At 44.0% G+C, this 18,081-nt stretch overlaps 1 protein-coding gene across 1 annotated transcript in view; it reads right to left on the bottom strand.

The window, feature by feature from the left end:
• Nucleotides 1–18,081, bottom strand: part of TEX14 (testis expressed 14, intercellular bridge forming factor) — a 318,249-nt gene that overhangs the window by 40,032 nt on the left and 260,136 nt on the right. The window contains exon 25 of the mRNA XM_063425432.1: nucleotides 9,253–9,309. Within this exon, the coding sequence (XP_063281502.1) occupies nucleotides 9,253–9,309 (57 nt within the window). The remainder of the gene's footprint in view (nucleotides 1–9,252; nucleotides 9,310–18,081) is intronic.

The raw sequence follows: 18,081 nt of genomic DNA, 5'->3' as shown, positions 1-18,081 counted from the left end.
TGACAATCAAGCTAAACCAAAAAAAAATATTTCATAATCTCTCAGTACAGGAACAAATGGCTATAAGTTACTTGAAAAATAATCATGCTATCACCATCAAACCAGCAGACACGGGAGGAGCAGTAGTGATAATGAACATACAGGACTACATAAAAGAGGGGGACAGGCAATTATCAGATGACACGTACAATAGAAAACTAAATGAAGACCCCACCAAGGAATATACATTACAACTTAGGGAAGCTCATTAAATCCTTCCCTGAGAATTTGCATCTAGAACTGCAATCAATCATACCAACTAGTCCCTACATGGGCACTTTCTATATGCTTCCCAAAATCCACAAAGCAGGTTAATCTGGAAGACCCATAATTATAGGAATGGGAACTCTCACCGAACAGATCTCAGGACTTGTAGAAAATACCCTAAAACCTCTGGTCACCAACACTAACAGCTTCATAAAAGACACAACCGACTTCCTCTACAAACTAAGCCAAATCACCAATCTCCATGCTAACACCATCCTTGTAACAAAGGATGTGGAATCTCTGTACAGCAACATTCCACATACAGACGGCATCAATTCGTGCTACCATTTCCTCTCTTAGGCCGACAACCAAAAATACATCCCACAAATTATCACAGAACAGGCACTATTCGTCCACACACTTAACTATTTCAGTTTTAACAATGAGGATTACCTACAAACCATGGGCATTACTATGGGCACTAAAATGGCGCCCCGATATGCTAATCTGTTTATGGCAGATCTTGAACAGCGATTCCTAGAAATACAGCACACCAAACCATACAAATATTATCGCTATATTGATCAAATCTTTATAATTTGGACTGAAAGCAAAGAAAAACTGACAGTTTCATGACTCTTTTAACACATTCCATCCATCAAACTAAAATGGAATATTCTACTAGATCTGTGAATTTTCTGGAAACCTCTGTGACATGTAACAATGGCATAATCCACACCTCGGTTTACAGAAAACCCACAGACAGGTGCAGTTACCTTCACAGCTCCAGTTTCCACCCCTACCATACTAAACACTGCATCAACTACAGCCAAGCCACATGGTACCATCGCATATGCTCTGATCCTAATGACCGTAATTCACATTTAAATGTACTCTCCCAATCTATGAGACAGAAAGGCTACAAACCAAAGACTATTACCAAACAAATCAACTCTGCTGTAAAAACTCCTGCTACAGTACAGAGAAAAAAAATATCCACACGAGTGCCACTTGTGGTCACCTACAACCCAGCTCTTGAGGAAATACGGAAAGTCATCAAAGACCTACAACCAATGTTAACAGAAGATAAGACTCTGAAAAACATTTTTCTTTGAAACATCCATTTTGGCCTTCAGACAACAACCAAACCTCCAACAAAAATGTAAACAGGAAGCTGCCCACTGATGTGAAGAATAAAGAAAACAGGACCAGTCAATGCAAAAAACCTGGCTGCAAACTGTGTCAGAACATATGCACAGACAACACACACAACAATAAAACCTACAGCATTAAAGGTGCATACTCCTGCACATCCAGCAATGTGGTATACATGATTCAATGCACCAAATGCCACCTAGGATGCTACATTAGGGAAACCAGCCAGCAATTAAATGGCAGAATGAATATGCACAGACACTCCATTAAACAACACAAAGAAGGATCGTACTGCACTCCTGTGGGACACCATTTTACCCAGCCTGGCCACGCAATGAAGGACCTAAAAATCAAAGTACTGAATGGGGGTTTTAAAAATACCTAATAAAGAAAAACTTTTGAAACCAGAATGATCAAATTGTTTAACAGCAAGAAAAGAGGACTAAATATTGATTTAGGTTTCCTGTCCCACTACCAACACTTTACATGAACACTCCCCTACATTATCTTGATATTCTGTAATATGTATCAACACTTCAAAACGCATTCCAATATGTTTATTCTATCAATATACAAAGTACTATGTGTAGACCTATGCTTTCTCATACTCTTATGCATGTATGCTTATATATCTGACTGTGCATTTATATTTGAGTATATGAGTTCATGTGCATGTTTGTATGTGTTCATGCGTTTGCATATACGTGTGTGTGTGTGTGTATATATAAAGTGTACCATCTTCTGCACTTTTTTTTCTCCATCTCCCCCCCCCCCCATTCTGATCTTCAGAAAGAAATGTATAGCCCTCTGCAAGAATGTTGTCTATTTTCTATCAAACCTGTGTCTTGTCTGCACTCATGTCGCTTTAACCCCTGTATCACAACTCAACTTTGAATTCTATGTGTCGTCTTGCGAAAGGGAGGTTCTCCTGAAAGCTTGTCATTAAAATATTCCAATAAAAAAAAAAAAAGGTATTACAAGATATATATGTGATCTGTTTTTTTTTTTTTTGTTTGTTTTTTAAAATTCTTTATTTTGGTTGTGCAGGTAGGTACACTGTAATATCAAACGCCACAACAGCGTGCATATAGGTTAAGAGGATTGACAGTGGCATGGGACGTTGCACATTTTTATAATTATGTAGTAGAGCTTAGCATAACAGGTGATGTCAAACGATAACATTAACTATGCATATAACTGAAGAATGTATTACAAGAGTGTTATGTTTTAAGCAGGCAAGATTCCTAACATATAGCGCAGATAAGCGAAGTTTGTGGACTTAGATTATAATCAGCTATATATTTATCAGATAATTTATAATGTTGAAAAACATGTTAGACTGTAATGATAAACCACAAAGTTAAACTGGCGAGCTGTAGTCTACCCGGCAAACACATTAATAGAGGTGAGATATCTCCCAACCGTACAAGCTGGTAGTTTGGCTGTTATAAGGTTAAATTATGTAATGACATGCAAGTAGCCAGCATAGGTATAACTGTACAGTGTGAGCAATAAAACAAAAAGGGAAGAACAAAAATAAAGATAATACTGCTTCTCTCTGTAGCAAGCTTGTGTCGGGCTAAAATCACCCTCGTAAGCCAGCAGTTTGGGTGTTAGGGCTAGAACTCGTGATCGCCAAGTGGGGGCAGGTAGTGTCCAGGGTGTAGTGGCTGCTTATGAGCGCTTCTCTTGGCGAGCACGCTGTCCCAGGGTAGGTCTGATCCTCAGCCTATTCCCAGTCTGGGCGAGTGCAGTAGGTCTGAGCTGGGGTGCTGAAAAATTTGGGCACAGTCCAGTGGGTTAGCGTGGTCGATTGCTTGTGTGTGCTGAGGTAGGTTTCCCTTCCGTCTCCAGGCCTGGGTGTGTGCCAGTGTTTTGGGTCCAGGGTTTAGGGGCTGCCTGGGAGCTAAGCCTGCTCCCCTGCCAGGGAGGCCGTGGAAGCTTGATGGAGGGTGGTTGCTTCTACCGGAGACGTTCAGCCGGTTTTGTCGGCGTCTGCCTGTTGTGCTTCGGGAGGTTCTCAGCCTGTGATGGCGGTTTGTCGCTGGAGTGTGGGTTCTTTGGTTCTTTGCCCGCAGGTGATTTCCCCTGCTTCAGCACTGCGCGGTATCTAACCTCTGGTGTAGGCTGTCGTTTTAGTTGCTGTGTTCTGGCTTGCCCACCGCTCTGCCCTGGACCTATACATGTGCCTCTCTGTAGGTACCATAGTGGTTTGCTATGTCCCTTCCTGTGGTCTACATGGGCTGACTGTGCATGGGTGCTGTGGGTGGACTGGGCTTGATCGCTGAGTGTGTGGGCTGGAAGCCGGTGTCTCCGTGGAGTACCCGTTGTTTGAGGCTGAGAGCTGTGTGAGTGCAGTCTCACCTGCGTAAACCGGGTTCCAGGCGAGTGAGCTCCGGTAGTGGGACGGTTAAGTATGTTCCGTGCCTTCCTCCGCCTCTGCATTCTGGTCAGCCTCTCCGTGCCACTAAGTGGTGCAGGTTGCGGTGCTTTTTTTGCCGCCAGCTTGTGCACTGGGTCTACAATTGCCGGTCCTTGTGGCTGGTCGGCAAGTCTCTTCCAGAGTTGCGCCCAGAAGCGATCGAATGCCCTCGTTATGTTGTCCTCGTGTGAGGCCCATGGTGCTGGGTGATGTGCGGCGGCCATCTTTGCAGCCAGCATGCCGGTTTGTGGGATCAGTCGTTTGGTGCTGTTTTGCACTTGTTCGTGGTCAGTTGCTTTGTGGGGGCCGGAATAACCCCCACCGGCCCATAGGGAGGGAAGCGTAGCCAAGACCGTCGTCGATTTGTAGGTGAGGCGGGAGATCGGCCGCGTCTTCCGCCTCAGTGTAGTCAGCAGGCCGCAAGGGTCGTCGGAGCCCAGAAAGCTCACAGCCGGGTGATAAAAATTGGTGCCCGGTTCCTCCCGTGCCTTCATGGATCGGGTGTTGCCGGTATTTTATCGCAGGAATCAAGATTTTTGCCAATTTTTCTTTATTTCCCGAGGAGCTCCTTCGACATGCGTCCTGCTCGCTCAGTAGTCAGGCCCCGCCCCCCGATCTGTTTTTTTTAAATACATACATATATATATATATATATACACACACACACACACACATATATATACACACACACATACCTTTATTTCCTATATAAGTATAATATATTATAATTAAAGCATTTTATAATATATTACACATATGTAATGCATATATATGTATAATATATTATAAAATGCTTTAATTATTTTAGAATATATTATACATGTATGATACAGACACTCCTCACTTACCGACCGGGTTCCATTCCTCGAATCAGAGCATGGAATCCCTCTAATCTATTTCCGGATAAATTTTCCCGAACATAGATTTGACGGATTCCCTGCTCTGGTGCATTAGTCTATGTTCGGGGAAGATTCCCTGAATGTAGACATGCGCACTAGGACAGGGAATCCCCACGACGTCTCGCACTTACGCCTGGTCGTAAGTGCGAACTGTTGTAAAAGAGGTAGGTCGCTAAATGAGGAACACCTGTATATGTATATATATTAATATCAAAATACAGTTAGAATAAAATTATATATATATATATATATATACATATATATATACATATATAGAAAAATGTAAACTTTTTTTATAGTTTTATTTATTTTTAATAAATTATTATATATTTTTTCTAATAATATAAATAGATAGATATATATATCTATCGATCTATCTATACAATCCCTTGTGTCTCGCACTCAAATGTTCCCAGTCTTGTCCATGCCTCTGTGCAACCTCCGGCTAATCATATAAAAATACCTTGGTAGAGAGCACTCGTAGGACTTGTAGTGGTAAAAAAGATGCTTTTATTCAGCAATCAAAAATCACAGTATGTCAGTGTCGACGTTTCAGTCCATCTGGACTTTTATCAATTAATTAATTTATAAACTTTTTTTATTTTTAACTTTTTCACCAGCAGGGCGACTGCCTGTCAGTTCAGGCAGTCCCCCTGCTGGCAGCACTGTGGACACCTATTGCGGCCATGTGACCACTCTTTTGGAGAAGAGGGACTGTCTGATCTCTCAGAAGAAAACTGATCGTCGGCGGGGGAATGGTGGCGATCGGCAAGTACATGGGGAGTGAGAGGGGTTCATTTTTTTAAATTTATTTTTTACTGATTGCCTCGACCCCTCGAGGCACTCCGTACAGGCAGAGCATTTAGACAGGCTTCCGTGGCTCTTGCATTTACTGCCGTGCGCCACGTGTGGCAACCCAGAATTGATCACTCGAGTGCCCGGCAGTGTGGGAGATGGGGAGGGGGGTATTCTCGATATCGAGGCATCATGCAATACCCATAGAGCAGCTGGAAGCGATCACGATCGATTTCAGCGCTCAAATTTCCTGTGTACATATGAGGTAAATCCGCGGTCCTTAAGGACCATTTTTTGTCAGACATACCTCATACGTCCCCGGTCCTTAAGGGGTTAAATAGCAGTGGAGTATGGAAGTTTACCTGACTTTAATATATATATATATATATATATATATATATATACACACAGTATCTCATAAAAGTAAGTACACCCCTCACATTTTTGTAAATATTTTAATACATCTTTTCATGTGACAACACTGAAGAAATAACACTCTGCTACAATGTAAAGTAGGAAGTGTACAGCCTGTATAACAGTGTAAATTTGCTGCCCCCTCAAAATAACTCAATACACAGCCATTAATGTCTAAACCGTTGGCAACAAAAGTGAGTACACCCCTAAGTGGAAATGTCCAAATTGGGCCCAAAGTGTCAATATTTTGTGTGGCCACCATTATTTTCCAGCACTGCCTTAATCCTCATGGGCATGGAGTACACCAGAGCTTCACAGGTTGCAACTGGAGTCCTCTTCCACTCATCCATGACGACATCACAGAGCTGGTGGATGTTAGAGACCTTGAGTTCCCCCACCTTCTGTTTGAAGATGCCCCATGGGGTTTAAGTCTGGAGACATGCTTGGCCAGTCCATGACCTTTACCTTCAGCAAGGCAGTGGTCGTCTTGGATGTGTGTTTGGGGTCGTTATCATATTGGAATACTGCCCTGTGGCCCAGTTTCCGAAGGGAAAGGATCATGCTCTGCTTCAGTAGGTCACAGTACATGTTTTCATCATGGTTCCCTCAATGAACTGTAGCTCCCCAGTGCCGGCAGCACTCATGCAGGCCCAGACCATAACACTCCTACCACCACGCTTGACTGTAGGCAAGACACTTGTCTGTACTCCTCACCTGGTTGCTGCCACATGCTTGACACCATCTGAACCAAATAAGTTTATCTTGGTCTCACTGGACCACAGGACATGGTTCCAGTAATACATGTCCTTAGTCTGCTTGTCTTCAGCAAACTGTTTCCTTCTGGGATGACAGCCATGCAGACCAATTTGATGCGGTGTGCTGCGTATGGTCTGAGCAATGACAGGCTGATCCCCCACCTCTTCAACATCTGCAGCAATGCTGGAAGCACTCATACATCTATTTCCCAAAGACAACCTCTGGATATGACGCTGAGCACTCAACTTCTTTGGTTGACCATGGCAAGGCCTGTTCTGAGTGGAACCTGTCCTGAGAAACTGCTGTATGGTCTTGCCCACCGTGCTGCAGCTCAGTTTCGGTTTTGGCAATCTTCTCATAGCCTAGGCTAGGGGTGTCCAAAGTTTTTTCAAAGAGGGCCAGATCTGATGAAGTGAACATGCCTGACATTCTTTGAACCATTAAAATTGAATGCTAATTAACTATTTTATGAAAAGTTTATTGCAAATGGCATACTTTTCATTTCATTTCTTTATTCTGTCTCAATGGGGTACATTGGCATAGGATTATGAACTAAATGATGAGATACTTTAACTGAACCCCCATTATTTTTGCCTAGATGTATTTTTAAAAAAATAAAAAACTTAAAATGTGTGCACTGAATCTTGTATGTTTTTTTAAATACATATATTATACATTTATTATGATTTTTTAAATGTTGTAATGCTATTTTATGCAGTCATATATAGGGATCAAATGAAAGACAGATTCCCCCCACCAATTAACATGCAGAACCGCTTTCAAATATTAGGGTGTACAACCAACAGAGAGGAGGAAGACTATACAGCCAACCCAAAAAGACAACATTAAAAAACAGTGAAGGTATTTTCAATATATCCAATATAATCTGGGAGGAGTGAGTTTGAAGTAGATGGACTGCACTATCAATAGATTCTTTGGTGTCCTTAAATTTGGATTCAAAGGTTGGTTTAGAGGTAAGAGACCTTACAAGCTGTTTCTGAGGCTTTTTGTGAGATGAGTTGAGGCAGAGAGAGACTGGAAAGAGTTCTCTCCTACATCCAAGCCTGTTGGCGAGAGGGCTGGAAAAGAGGGTTGTGTGGGTTCTTTGAGGTGTTGTTTCTTAGCCTGTCTTTGAGGTTTGTATTGAGGTCTTAGGACAAAGTTTTTACATTGGAGGCAATTGAGTAACAGGACAATGATGGTAGTAGAGGGAGTCACATTGGAGGTGGGGTTGATGCGTGGGGGCTACATGGTGAATTAAACTGGGTATACTCAATTGTTGTTCTATTATTTGGCAGAGGTGTTATTGGTTAGGACTTAGTTGCAGCCGCAAAGAGCCTAATATGTTGTAGGTTGTAAAGGTAGAACACTGGACATGCGGAAAAAGTGGCAGCCACTCCAGCACAGGCTCCCACTGTGGGCTCCCTCCAGGAGATATTGTAGTGTGACATATGTATAGTCGGCCTGTAGTTGCCTTCAGGTTGGCCATGAGTGAGTGAGATTTAATAGTACTCCTAACAGAGTATATTTAATAGGAAAAAACAAACAAAACAAAATCAATCAACTAAAGTATATACACTTGTTTTAGGGGAGATGCAGATTGACACTGCAAATTAGAGCAATATAGGAGCCATCTATGTAAGTGTTAACATTTGCTGTAAACAGGTGGGAGTCCCCCTTCAAAGATTTCCATGAGGCCTGTTCGGTAGGCTCATTGTGGAAAGGCGCTGTGTAGAAGCAGGAACAGGCCTAAATGAGCCTAAAGATGTTTCAAACAGAAGAAAAGTTGGTAGACTTGTAAATTGTAGATAGAAATAAGGTGGAACAAAAGATAAATAATTTAAGTATGTACATAAGACCCAAGAGTGCAAATGAATGGTTTTAGTAAAGGCACCAACATTAAAACAACGTGGGTAGAAACCACCAGTTTCCTAAGTAGTAGCAAATGAGATATGGATATATATTGTTTAATATTTTGTCGACTATGTGCCCCTTGATATTTCTCAGGCCCCAACCGGGCAGCAATTGTTTCAATGTTTGGTATATATGCCCCCACATCCTGGATGGCAGATGGGGGCATATGGAGGTTAAATTATTATAGCAATATAGAGGTCTTATTGATCCCCATAGGATTTTTATTTACTAACTAGTTTTTATTATTTTTTTTCATGTGCTGACCAGCCACCGCATAATTAACCCATGTGCTGCTGAGATGTTAATTTCTAAAATAGTACTTGAAATTATCAATTCACATACCAACAGCATGTAAATGATAATTTGCGAACGAGCATCAGGATGGATGCATTCAGTTTATCAGCCGCCATGCGTTCACTGATAAATCTCCAATTCTTGTGCTGTAAATTGGTCCGGACGCGGATATTAGTGATATTCTGAACTCTTCTGAATGATACAAGATCAGTCAGACCAATCAAATCCTGACTGCATTTGGCTTTAGTAAATATTTTGTCAATGTGGTCGGAATTCTGTCGTTTTCATCAGATTCTGTTTGGACAAAATCCGATGTTTAGTTAATAACCCTGTAAATTATTCAGATGTACCACTTACCTGTTTGTCCACTATCCTCAAGTTGAGAGATGAGGACCATGCTTCTAGTTTGGTTATCTATCAAAAACAGAATTCGTATTTTTATTATGACTTGTCATAAAAAAATTGAGCAAAGAAGATAAATGTAACCATCTTATTTTTCAAATAATTATATGTTTCTTATCTCATAGCCCTGCCTTTGACATTATATCTTCTTTACATTTCTGAAGCACACAACTCATATCCCTCATGTTCGCATATACATATGTTCACATATTCTAAAACTCTGTACTGAAGTAGTGTATTGTTACAATTTTTAGGGAGCAAAATTATGTAAAATGTTGACTATAGATATTATTATGAATTTTGCAAACCCACTTCCAAATTAACACAAATAACTAAATTAGAGCCTATTCAATTAATCTGAACTACCCCGAAATACCTTGCTGGTACAGCTTAGAGACAGGGCTGACTATTTAAAAGAGGAATTTAAAAACCTTTTTAGACATTAAACCGCATGAGGGTCCCTTTGTGAGCTGCCAGCGTGTAAAGAACTAGGAAAGGTGTGTGAGGGTGGGCAGTTTACACAACCTACAATGATGGATTGAGCTATTCAAGAATAGGGTAATTGGCTTTCATTAATTGCTGATACATTAGCAGAGTCAAGGAGTAGGTTGGCTCAAGCATCCCCTAAACCACTGATCTAACAACACCCCACTGCACACAAGAAATGTTGGAATTGAGGGCAGCATGAGTATACTTTAGTAGGTAGGCCGTCCACACCACACCTATTTAATTTCATTAGCCACCATGTCAGAACCCTTATGGATGGTAGTTTAGCGTACAGATGTAGGTCCAGCCGCTCACTACAATAGTTCTTACACTGACAATTATTGACTAAAGGTATTGGATGGCAATACTGCTGGACATGTCAGATTAATAATGGATTTCCTGGCTAACTGTTCATGCCCCCTTCCACACTTTGTATAATGGCAGTAACAGAATACTCTGGCCCACCTGCATTATTTTTACCTCGTGTAAAATGACTGGGTTATTTAGGGTCAGATTCTACTTCCAGTCCTCATGTCTAGAAAACAACTCAGCTATAGTCGCAAGCTAGTTATTACATTTTGGTATATATTTTTCAAATCATCACAATTCCTTGTTTAGTGAATACAATCTACAGGTACAGCAATCTTAAACTTGAAACTAAATACGGTGTAGTCTTACAACAGGCAAAGCCAATAGTCATTACATAACAAACATGCTAACCCGTTTCATCCAGTGTCTGTTTGGCTGTCAGTTGTTGATCAGCATGCAAAGCTAAAAGCAAAAATGTATGTTATTTCAAGAAAAGTATGTTTGATTAAAACAATAGTACATGTAAAAATTAAGTTTGACCCCATTTCCCTGTAATGGGGCAAACAATTTAGCCCCCATCGGTTTCTGATGCTTTCTGGTAGATGCTTTTTGAAGAAGATGGAAGTCTTCCCCGTCGCCATTCAGTGGCAGAAAAAGTGAGACAATGTTAGGCATTATGTGCATGGAAAGTTGCACAAATTTGACATTAACCAGTAGTTCCAGGCTGGCTGATGACACCTCAATAGCGCTGCCAAAGGTGGTGTTACACCTCCGACAGCAGAGGGGTTTAAACTCCATATGTGCAGCATTTCATAGTGAAAAAAAATGCACATAAAGACTCTACGCACCATGACCACTTTAAAACATTGAAGTTTTCATGATGCTTGAAATAACCCTTTAAACAAAGGTTTTGAGGGAGTAATATATGCAATTTCAAATGTATTAATGATTGGATTTATAACATGAAAAGTAATTGTCATTGTGACTATTTACTATTTTTGATCACACAACTTCTGTTAAGCAGGATTAGGATTTTATTCAAAAACAGTTTGTTCCTCACAAAGAATAGGATGCTTCCAGAGTATTTACGTATACAATTTCAAACTCAGAGCTCTCAACATGATATTTATGTGTATCAAAAAGTGTGATCAAATAGTTACCCGTCTTGCATGAGCCACCTAGATCACACTTTGTGTTGTGCCAACCTGCCTATGTAAGATCAAGAGTATGTGTAGATGAGCTATGCTCAAAAGGCCTGAAGCATCAGTTTTTTTCCTCTGATCATCATGACACGTGACATTAGGAAGCAGTGATGTGTGTTTACTAAAATACAATAAAATGGACCCGGAATATGAATAATTAACCTTTTTCGTGACTTCTGCTTAGAGTTATAGCTGCAGTAGAAACATACTTTGTAAATGTTTTTCCCATGGGATCACTGCACTCCAATATACCTTCCTGCAAAACAACAAAATTAAACTCAAGGTAGACAAAAAATAAAGCTAAAAAGAAATGCCATTCTACTGCAGAGCAATATATGATATTTGCACAGATTAGGTTTGAAGTTCTAAATACATATTAAAGGATCACTATAGAGTCAGGAATACAAACATGTATTCCTGACCCTATAGTGTTAAAACCACCATCTAGCCCCCTTGTGCCCCTCATGCTTCCATAAATATAGCAACATCTTACTGTATTAAAGCCTGAAGCTGTAACTCTGCATGCTGTTTGACTCAGAAAAGCAAGCAGTCTGCTGACATCATCAGAAGTGGTAGCCTGATCCAATCACAGTGCTTCCCCATAGGATTGGCTGAGACTGACAAAGAGGCAGATCAGAGGCAGAGCCAGCATGATTCAAACACAGCCCTGGCCAATCAGCATCTCCTCATAGAGGTGAATTGAATCAATGAATCTCTATGAGGAAAAGTTCAGTGTCTGCATGCAGAGGAAATACTGAATGTTTGGATGCATTTTAGGCAGCCATGACCCAGGAAGGTTCTCTAACAGACATCTGAGGAGTGGCCAGTGAAGTTATCACTAGGCTGTAATGTAAACACTGCTTTTTTTCTGAAAAGACAGTGTTAACAGCAAAAAGCCTGCAGGTAATGATTCTACTCACCAGAACAAATTCAATAAGCTGTAATTGTTCTGGTGACTATAGTGTCCCTTTAAATACTTAAGGATTATTTTTTTATTTCAAAGCCAGCAATAATCAGTGAAACGTAATTATAAAGTGGGTGCTAGTTAGACTATGGAACAAAATATTCCATGATACCATTAACCTGAAAACATTATTATATACTATCCAAATTATGTCCACATATACTGGATATTTCGGCCACTGCAAAGGTATCAGATTTCTATATATTATGTAGTAAATATCACAACATTTAAAATTACATCTATCTTTACAAAACAACTTGCTGCTCAGAAGGCAGTAGCTGAACGATGGAGGAATAAGGAGCTTCTCACTTGGCTGATGGTAACTCGCGAGCTGAGGGATACTTATTTCATGTCCAGAGTAAGGTGGGGTGTGTGGGATGTGTTGTGGACGTCTTTTCTTCTTTCACCTTTCTTTTTGTGAACTTAAAGGGACTCTATAGTCACCATATAAAAGCAAGAAAGACAGGTCCCCCAGCCTTCCTTCTTGCTTTTATATGAACTTTCATTAATTAAAAAAAAAAAATTGGTGTTTTTATATTAAAAACTTACCTCCGTTCCAGCGCCGAGCTCCCCGCTAGGCCGCGCCCCCTTTTTCGTCAAAATGACGAAATCGCGGGGCCCAATGGGACGGCTTCGCGCTGGACCAATCGCGTTCTTCATAGAGCGGCATTGAATGCCGCCCTATGAAGAACCTGAGCGCTTTACCGCGCATGTGCGCGGAATGCGCGTTCGCGAGCTGAGCTGTCTGACTGACAGCTCAGCTCGCTTTCTAAAATTATCAATAAGGGGGGGGACCTATTGTCCCCCCCCGGCCCCCACCCCTGTGCGGCGGGTGGGGGCCCTAAAATTATCAATGAGGGGGGGGACCTACTGCCCCCCCCCCGGCCCCCACCCCTGAGCGGCGGGTGGGGGCCCTAAAATTATCAATAAGGGGGGGGACCTACTGTCCCCCCCGGCCCCCACCCCTGTGCGGCGGGTGGGGGCCCTAAAATTATCAATAAGGGGGGGGACCTACTGTCCCCCCCCCGGCCCCCACCCCTGTGCGGCGGGTGGGGGCCCTAAAATTATCAATGAGGGGGGGGACCTACTGTCCCCCCCCGGCCCCCACCCCTGTGCGGCGGGTGGGGGCCCTAAAATTATCAATGGGGGGGGGACCTACTGCCCCCCCCGGCCCCCACCCCTGAGCGGCGGGTGGGGGCCCTAAAATGATCAATAAGGGGGGGGACCTATTATCCCCCCCCGGCCCCCACCCCTGTGCGACGGGTGGGGGCCCTAAAATTATCAATGAGGGGGGGGACCTACTGTCCCCCCCCCGGCCCCCACCCCTGAGCGGCGGGTGGGGGCCCTACAATTATCAATAAGGGGGGGACCTACTGTCCCCCCCGGCCCCCACCCCTGTGCGGCGGGTGGGGGCCCTAAAATTATCAATGGGGGGGGACCTACTGCCCCCCCCGGCCCCCACCCCTGAGCGGCGGGTGGGGGCCCTAAAATGATCAATAAGGGGGGGGACCTATTATCCCCCCCCGGCCCCCACCCCTGTGCGGCGGGTGGGGGCCCTAAAATTATCAATAAGGGGGGGGACCTATTGTCCCCCCCGGCCCCCACCCCTGAGCGGTGGGTGGGGGCCCTAAATACAAAGGGGGGGGGACCCTAGTTAACCCTCCCCCCCCCCCCCAAAAAAAAAAAAATATCTCCCTACCTACCCCCCTCACCCTAAAAATAATGAGGGGGGACCATTAACTAAAAACCTGTAAAAAAGAAAAAATGAGATAAAATCAACTTACCATTCGATGTTTTCTTTCTTCTAAAATCTTCTTTCTTCAGCCCCAAAAAAGGCCAAATAAAAATCCATAATAACCGACGCAATAAAAAAAAAAAAAAAAAAAAAAAAACGAGCGCAAAAAAAAATAATCCATCTTCACCCATGGAGGGCTCCGCGCAGACTGAGCTCCGCAGGGTGGGGAAGGCTTATAAAGCCTTGCCCCGCCCTGCAATTAGGCTAAGAACACTCTGATTGGTGGGTTTAAACCAATCAGAGTGCTCTTTGTCATTTTACAAGCGTGGGAAAGTTCTTTGGAATTTTCCCACGCTTGTAAAATGACACAGAGAACTGTGATTGGATGGATTTCAAGCCATCCAATCACAGTGCTCTTTGTCATTTTACAAGCGTGGGAAAGTTCTTTGGAATTTTCCCACGCTTGTAAAATGACACAGAGCACTGTGATTGGATGGGTTTCAAGCCATCCAATCACAGTGCTCTTTGTCATTTTACAAGCGTGGGAAAGTTCTTTGGAATTTTCCCACGCTTGTAAAATGACACAGAGCACTGTGATTGGATGGGTTTCAAGCCATCCAATCACAGTGCTCTGTGTCATTTTACAAGCGTGGGAAAATTCCAAAGAACTTTTCCACGCTTGTAAAATGACACAGAGCACTGTGATTGGATGGCTTGAAACCCATCCAATCACAGTGCTCTGTGTCATTTTACAAGCGTGGGAAAATTCCAAAGAACTTTCCCACGCTTGTAAAATGACAAAGAGCACTCTGATTGGTTTAAACCCACCAATCAGAGTGTTCTTAGCCTAATTGCAGGGCGGGGCAAGGCTTTATAAGCCTTCCCCACCCTGCGGAGCTCAGTCTGCGCGGAGCCCTCCATGGGTGAAGATGGATTATTTTTTTTGCGCTCGTTTTTTTTTTTTTTTTTAATTGCGTCGGTTATTATGGATTTTTATTTGGCCTTTTTGGGGCTGAAGAAAGAAGATTTTAGAAGAAAGAAAACATCGAATGGTAAGTTGTTTTTATCTCTTTTTATTATTTTTTTTTTTTTTACAGGTTTTTAGTTAATGTTCCCCCCCTCATTATTTTTAGGGTGAGGGGGGTAGGTAGGGAGATCATTTTTTTTTGGGGGGGGAGGGTTAACTAGGGTCCCCCCCCTTTGTATTTAGGGCCCCCACCCACCGCTCAGGGGTGGGGGCCGGGGAGGACAGTAGGTCCCCCCCTTATTGATCATTTTAGGGCCCCCACCCACCGCTCAGGGGTGGGGGCCGGGGGGGACAATAGGTCCCCCCCTTATTGATAATTTTAGGGCCCCCACCCGCCGCACAGGGGTGGGGGCCGGGGGGGGACAGTAGGTCCCCCCCTTATTGATAATTTTAGGGCCCCCACCCGCCGCACAGGGGTGGGGGCCGGGGGGGGAACGGAGGTCCCCCCCTTATTGATAATTTTAGGGCCCCCACCCGCCGCACAGGGGTGGGGGCCGGGGGGGGACAGTAGGTCCCCCCCCTTATCGATAATTTTAGGGCCCCCACCCACCGCTCAGGGGTGGGGGCCGGGGGGGGACAAAAGGTCCCCCCTTATTGATAATTTTAGGGCCCCCACCCACCGCTCAGGGGTGGGGGCCGGGGGGGGGACAATAGGTCCCCCCCTTATTGATAATTTTAGGGCCACCCCCCGCCGCACAGGGGTGGGGGCCGGGGGGGGACAGTAGGTCCCCCCCTTATCGATAATTTTAGGGCCCCCACCCACCGCTCAGGGGTGGGGGCCGGGGGGGGGACAATAGGTCCCCCCCTTATTGATAATTTTAGGGCCACCCCCCGCCGCACAGGGGTGGGGGCCGGGGGGGGGACAGTAGGTCCCCCCCCTTATTGATAATTTTAGGGCCCCCACCCGCCGCACAGCGGTGGGGGCCGGGGGGGGGGAAGGAGAGTAGGTCTCCCCCCCCCCCCCCCCCTTCAACCACTATTGTGGACAGTAAGCGTCCCTGTGGGTTCGGGCTTCAGCTGTCAGCTGAAGCTGAAGCTGTCAGCTGAAGCCACGCCCACAGCAGTGCTGACAGGCTATCAGCACACAAAGCGCGTTCACAGTGCTTTGTGTGCTGATAGCCCGTCTGATGCATTCACCCAGAATGCATCGGACGAGAGGCCTTTTTAGGGCCTCTGAATTCGGAAGTCCCTCTGGTGGCCGTCTGATTGACTGCAACAAGAGGTGTTCCAAGCTTCCAATGTAAACACTGCATTTTCTCAGAAAATACAGTGCTTACAAGAAAAAGGCTCCGGGTAGCTGTAGCACTCACCTGAACAACCTCATTAAGCTGAAGTTGTTCAGGTGACTATAGTGTCCCTTTAATGTATAAAAACTGAGCATCATGTATTTATTGATGCCATGGGGCTTTGTGCACTGTCTGTATCTAATAGTTAATGTACATTAAAGGGACATGCATCACTTTGAGACAACTGTACAACTGAACAAAATAGTGGTTTTATTCTGCAGGTAGGCAGAAAATGCAAGTAAATATGATATTTTCATATTTCATATTCACCTGTTTCTTCTTGCTTGCACTTTCCATGTCCTCCTCTGGGTAAACACTGATTCAGCCAGTGTCCTCTCCCTAGAAATCATTAGACGCGTAACTTGAAGGATTCTAGGAGGATGCATGATGGCCGGCACTACACCATTTCGCAGTTTTTTTTTATGACTGATGATCCCTTCACACACGTGTGTGTGTTCTTTCTTTTCTGTTTGCATAGAATCAGTTTCTCATATTTCCCTGATTTTCGGCACCCTATTTTCTTGCAAAAGTGTGCACATGATTAGTGCCAGTTCACGTGAAACTGATATGGATGGATTATTTGATGGGACGCTGAAGTAAGTTCAGTAAGCAAGTAAGTTTCCTAGCTAAAATATGTGCCAAAGTAAGCAAACTGAAAAAAAGTTTACAGTAAGTTTATAAACTTTTGTTACAATTTTTTTAACGTTTGTTTCCTTTGTTTTAGTTTGTATATTGGTGTTTTAGTTTTTGCCATTAAGATCCAATGCACCATACATTTTTCATGCACAATGCACCATGTGACATCAAAAAAATATTCAGATAAGTATAATTTATTTGTCTGGCATATGTCAGATTTTCACAATGGATAGAATGTTGAGGCCATCAGGACGAAGCTATAAACTATGGGTCGTCAACCTGGTCCCTACCGCGTTTCAGGATTCCAGGTGGGCGGTAGGGATTTCCTCAATTTCAAAGATTGGGTGGGCAGGAGGGTGGGTGCGAGCCGGCGGTACCCCTGCGACCGGGTACCACCATCACCATATGAGGCTCCGGCCCGTGCAGCAAACCGTCGGGGCCGCCGTCCAAGGGGTCCATCAGGTGGCCCATGCTGTCAGGGCCACCCGATGGATGTGGATTGTAAGGGGGCCCGGTCAGCGCTGGGCACTTTAACAGCGCGACCGGGCCCCATGTTATTACATCACAGAGCTGGGAGGAAGTGACTGCACGTCACTCCTCCCAGCTAACACACAGACTGCGCGGGAGGAAGACCAGGGAGTCAGAGTGGGAACTCTGACTCCCATCCACCTGAGCCACCACTGGACCCCAGGGAAAGTCACCCTCCTGCACCTAAAAGGTAGGAAACAGGAGGGTGACTAAAATAGTGTGTCTGTGTCTGTCTGTCTGTCTGTGTGTATGTATGTATGTGCTGTGTGTGTGTGTGTCTTTGTATACATGTCTTATGTGTGTGTGTGTTTGTATGTATGTGTCATGTGTGTGTGTGTGCCTGTCTGTGTCTTTGTGTGTGTGTGTGTCTGTCTGTGTGCATCTGTATTGTGCCCAGGGCAGGCCTTATGCCTTTTTGCGCCCTGTACGAAAACTTCTCTCAGCGCCCCTCCCTGGTCACATCCTTTTCCTGGCCCTGTTAAAGGGTAAGGGAATTGCAATATCTATGCCAATAGATCTGATCTGAAAATAGTTACGTTGAAAAGGTTTTCCAGTTTAGCTGATTTGCCATAGGTTACTCCTTACTATGCCAATAAAGTAGATTCAATGTT

The sequence above is a fragment of the Pelobates fuscus genome, chromosome 1, assembly GCF_036172605.1.
Source record: "Pelobates fuscus isolate aPelFus1 chromosome 1, aPelFus1.pri, whole genome shotgun sequence".
NCBI classification, from domain to species: domain Eukaryota; kingdom Metazoa; phylum Chordata; class Amphibia; order Anura; family Pelobatidae; genus Pelobates; species Pelobates fuscus.
This window is presented reverse-complemented; position numbering and strand designations above follow the sequence as displayed.